Raw genomic sequence first — 5,761 nt, forward strand, 5'->3', positions numbered from 1 at the left:
GTGAAAAATATGTTTTTGGAAATGCATCTTCGAAAACATCCCCCATTTAATGTTTTAGCTGATGCATTTCTGAATTCTGGAAAAATCTGAAAAAAAAATTATTTTGAAAATACATTTCTTAAATATGGGTATTTTTGAATTTTCGCTAGAGGTTCTCCCCATAGAAATCTACAAAGAAATTCTCTTTAATAAAAAGTTACTTAAAAAGAATGTCTCTCAATCAAATTTTGGGTCAACTGTGATTAAGTCTCTCTTAATGCCTTTTATGATAGTGTTTTATTTGACACTCAGCACCACCACTCTACATCACAAGACAATTTTTTTATAGATCTCTCTTACTTCTTAACAACTTGTAGTGAAAATTCTTAAATACTATTATATTTCGGGAGTGTGTCTTCCAAGATTTTTTTTTTTTTCTTTTGAAAAAAGAAGTTATTTCGAATGTGCATATCCGAAGACATTTTTTCTTAAAAAAAATGTGACTTCGGAGATGCACTTCCGAAAATATTTTTATTTTGAGAAAGAGATTTCTTAAAAATATTTCAATTTTTAGTCTTAAAATTTTTCAGATACGCATATCCGAAAGAACTCAATACTTATTAAAAAATTAAAATTAAGGTGAATCAATATAATTAATAGTATAACTAATTATATTAATTAAAATATATTATTAAATATATCTTTATAATCAAGATATAATAATAATATTAGTCTAATAAATATTTAAATCAACACCTTATTTTTATATATAAAATTAATATTATAATAATAATAAAGATGTTTATTTATTATTTTTTATGATACATAAAAAAATCATTTCATAAAAAAAATTTCAAAAACAATTTTATAGTTAAAAAAAAATCATTTTATAAACAAAACTTCTAAAACAATTTTAAAGTTAAAAATTATTTTATATATAAATGATTTCTTAACATAATTAATTATTAAAATAATTTCTATATTTGTGATTTTTATTTATTATTTTGAAAAACTATATAATTCAGAATTTATACTAAATTATGAATAAAGTACTAAATAATTTTATTCTTACTTGATCTCTTTCATTTTAAATTTTTGCTGAATAATACTCATAACTGTTGTGTATTAGTTATAATTTTAATAATTATTAATATGAAATTTATCAAAAAATAATGTAATTTTTATGAGTTTTATTTTTTAATTTATAATTGGAATTAGAATAGAAATATGAACAGTATAATTATCATTATTATTCATAACTTATAAATTATATCAATTTTAAAATATTCGAATTAATCAACATCCTAATTTTTTAAAGTTTTTAGGATTTTTTCGGATATGCATATCCGAAAAAACCTCTGACAATTTGAATTAATCAAAATCTTAATTTTTTAGAGTGTTTTCGAAAATGTATCTTCGAATTAACCAAAATCTCAATTTTTTAAGTGTTTTCAGATATGTATATCCGAAAGATATTTTGGAGTGTTCAACAGAGATTTTTACCTCATGGAGTCTATAAAAAAATTGCCTATTCAAAATCATAACCCAATAATAATATTAGAAAATCATTACATTTGTAATTGCTAAATGAAGAGAAAAGACAATTTATAAATGATATAACGAAGTATCACATGACACTGCTATTCATAATTGAAAGATCAAAATTCTTGACAAAATTTATCAAATTCATTAGAGTTGTAATATTTCTCAAAAAAAATTCAAAAAACACTTTAAATTTTTTAATATTACAAATATTTATATTTTTATCTCATAAAATAAACTCATGGCATACGCGTTAAATTATGAAAGAATAAACTAAATTACATATTCTTGTGTATGGGATAAAGTGTTCATAGGACCACAAAATCTATATAGATAAATTCTGACAATTATTTAGCTCTCATCGCTCATTCTTTATATTTCTTCCTTAGATTTTATTTGAGTTTGGAGAGGATAAAAAGGAATGATTTTGAAAAATACGAAGGATTTTGGTTAGGATAGTCTTAGAGTGTTTGTTTTTCTTCATAGCACCAAAAATATTACAAGCTATGCTTGGTTGAAGATGGAGAAGACGCCATGGAGGCGGAAAATGAATTCAAAAGAAAATGAATAGTGAATATGCATTCATTGAGAAACGGATACAACTAAGTATACAAAGTATATATATGGATCTATCCTAAGCCCATATAAGCCTAAGGCCCAATATTCTTAATAAAAATCTCATTCATTTGATAGAACTCAAAATTTATATTGGAGGATTTTGAAAGACATAGACAAATCGTTTAAATATAATTTTTATTGTTATAGTATTTCAAATATTAAAAATACATAATTATTTTATCATTCTAAATAAAAATTTTGAAAAATATATATTAAAAATAATTCTACATTTTTTAATAAAAATCATTTTAGAAAATCTTCTATCCTTCTCCTCCAAACCCTCAAACAAAAACTTTAAAAAATGGCTGTCATTGATATTTTTCAAGTAAGCATCTTTCACATGCTCCATGCTTCTTTTCAATTGCTTCTAACTCAAACACCATATTCTTTTGAGAAAGAAAAGTGACATTATTTGTAATTTAAGTTCCAAAGTCTCTTGTTCCATAAACAACAATCACCTTCTTATTTAGCCATAAAGTTAAACATTTTCTCATAATTAAGAAAATGTGGGAGATTTTATTTTATTTTTTGTCATTTTTACAATAGCAACATCGCTTCATTTTTAATAAAAACTCATGCACTTTTTATCCTCAAATTGAAGATAATAACCATGCTCCAAGAGTTTCCCAATACTTAATAAATTCTCATCTAATTTAAGAACATGAAGGCATCTTTATCTCCTGTCATATGGTTGTTGAACCTAGTGACCAAGTACCAAACATTTTTATGCTCTTGATCATTAGTTTGACAAAAAAAGAAAGTAGCTTCACTATTTTTGCTTCTGCAAATTAATGATACGTCTTGCTGGTTTTTGCAAGCATAAAACTTTTTACCACGGTTTTGTGATGTTGAATATAAATTATGATATACAAATAAATGTAAAATTTTGTTGAAATTAAGATTTCATGTAGAAAAAATAGAGACATGAAAATTTTCAATCTTTATCTATTGTATTAAGTTAATATCAATATGAAAAACAAAAAGAAAAAGGAAAATGATTGAAGCATCCTCAATCAAAATATATGAACAAATCATATATTCTTTTTCCATTAAAATCTCACCAAAACAAAAACACACTAGACTTTGATGTAATTGTGAAATATTAATTCCAATAACAACAAACCCTTATATAGTTTGTGCTTTCATGATTCAAATGACTCATTCTTTTCATATATTATACTTAAAATATATAGTCTCTTAAACTTTTTTTTCCTGCATATCTCTCTACATAACAACCATCATAGAAGCGAAGCACATCACTGCTCCAACCAAACCCACCACAGTCTTGGAAGAGCTGCTGGGAGCTTTAGCATCTGCAGCAACCTCGGCATCTGCAGGACCAGGAGCCAAAGATGGGCTTGCTACGTCGGCGGCGATTGGGCCTTCAGCTGGGGCGTCAGCAACTGGTGCATCAGAAGAAGGTGTGGGAGCAGTCACTTCCTCTGAGATAGGAGTTTCAGCTCCGGTTGTGGGAGCATCAGCCAAGGCATCTGTCGGTGCTGGGGCTTTAGCTCCCTTGGCCGACAGAGGAGCATTGGCTGATGCAACGGGAGCCTTAGCACTTCCTGCTGGGGCTTTTGCGTTAGGTGCATCAACTCCTGCGAATGTGATAGGTTTGGTGACTTGGAGAATGGAAATGTTATAAGGCTGGGAGACAACCGATTTCACAAGCTCAACATCGACGGGAGAACCCTTAACAGCCGAGCCAAAGGCGATCTCGCCCTCACCAACGAGGGCAACCTTAACGAACCCTTGTTGGTTCTGGGCGAAGCCTGAGGCTTGGTAAAGGGTGGTCAAGAGTTGGCCACTTCCTTGAGCTTCCATAAGCTTCTTCTCATCGAAAAAGTCAAGAATCACATGAGTGCTGAGAATGGCCTTGGTAGCAGCTGGGGATTTTCCGGAGAGGCCGCCCATGGCGCCGTCGTTGAGGGCGAGGATGGTGATGCTGTTGCGAGAGTTTATTTGATCAATAAGCTTGGTTTCGGTTAGGGCTTTAGTGAATGCGGCAAATTCAGGACTTTTGGCTAACAATTTGCCAACGTCCAATGCATGAATGGAAGATGAAACTGCAAGGACAACAGCCAAGCAGAGAAGAGAAGAGCTTTTGAAACCCATCTTTTCCAAAGTTTTATTAAATTGTGTTTATTTTTTTATTTTTTTTCGGATATTATGTCCGAAACCAAGCCTGAAGAAAAAGAGAGGGCTAACGGGGTTTATATACGTTACGTGTTATACTAAATTAAGACATAAAGTTATTTTGAGGTTTTTGTTTAAAATCTATTTTTGTCACTGTGGCCTTTGAACCACTCCATGCAACTATTTTAGTAAAACATGAATGGTTTAGCATGGTTTGCATAACGAAACATGCGGAGAATGAATATAAGAATGAGTTTTTTTAGGATGATTTTGAAGCCATAAGTAAGTAGAAAAATTATAGGTTTTAATATTGATTGTTGAAAGTTTATATTTTCTTATTAGCGTAAGAACCACAAGGAAAAAAAATTATTTTTTTAAACTTTAATTAAAAACTAATATATATATATATATATATATATATATATATATATATATATATATATATATATATATATATATATATATATATATATATATATATATATATATATATATATATATATAGCATATATATATATAGATATATATATATATATATATATATATATATATATATATATATATATATATATATATATATATATATATATAACATATCAAGTGAGAGCATTTTTAAATGAGAGATGAGAGGAAGAAATATCAACCGTTTGATATGCTCCATATATATATATATATATATATATATATATATATATATATATATATATATATATATATATATATATATATATATATATAGAGGTAGGCAAAAACTAGGCCTCTGCCTAGGGCCTCTAAATTTCAATTTTTTTAAACCCTTATATCCAATAGCAGTTTGTTGTAAAAAGACACTTCGATAACATTAAATCGTTATTATTTGTGTTACTATTTTGGCCATTTTCAATAAAGTGGTAATAAATAAGTTTAATATACTGTTTTTAATTCTATTGCATCTCTCTGCTGTAGTTATTTGGCTTACTAGTATTATTTTATATCATCAATTTGTATAAATCTATCAACTATTAATTCTATTATTTTATAATATTAATTTATATAAACCTCCTATATCCATTATTTGTATTTTTTATGTCAATAAATTTATCTATTCATTTGTATAAAATATTATTCGTAAAGTCATAATTGTCAAAAAATTTGATATCTTCCATTGCATATTTATATAAAGTATTATTCGTAAACTTAAATAATTTAATGAAATTATTATCAAAAACATTATAAAATTTTCAAAAATCATTTTAAACTCATATATAATATACTAAAACAATATTTCATTCTATAGCATATTTGAACAACGTAATAGTACTTGTTATTTTATGTTTAATAATAAAATATAAAAATCTACTGATATTGAAATTAAAATATTTTTATCTAGGTCAATCAAATATACCGGCAAATAGAATTAAAAGGTTTAAGGATATTTATACAATTACCAAAATAATACACCAATTAATATAAATTTTAAAAATTGTGATGCATTAAGAGAAGTCAG

General features: G+C 26.9%; 1 protein-coding gene across 1 annotated transcript; it reads right to left on the reverse strand.

The window, feature by feature from the left end:
• Positions 1–3,137: 3,137 nt before the first annotated feature.
• LOC131600444 (fasciclin-like arabinogalactan protein 3) lies at positions 3,138–4,318 on the reverse strand. The gene has a single exon (XM_058872607.1). It carries the CDS (start codon positions 4,252–4,254, stop codon positions 3,364–3,366), a length of 891 nt encoding a protein of 296 aa, XP_058728590.1. The 5' UTR covers positions 4,255–4,318; the 3' UTR covers positions 3,138–3,363.
• Between the last annotated feature and the right edge of the window lie 1,443 nt (positions 4,319–5,761).

This window comes from Vicia villosa, linkage group LG4 (genome assembly GCF_029867415.1).
Source record: "Vicia villosa cultivar HV-30 ecotype Madison, WI linkage group LG4, Vvil1.0, whole genome shotgun sequence".
In the NCBI taxonomy this organism is placed as follows: domain Eukaryota; kingdom Viridiplantae; phylum Streptophyta; class Magnoliopsida; order Fabales; family Fabaceae; genus Vicia; species Vicia villosa.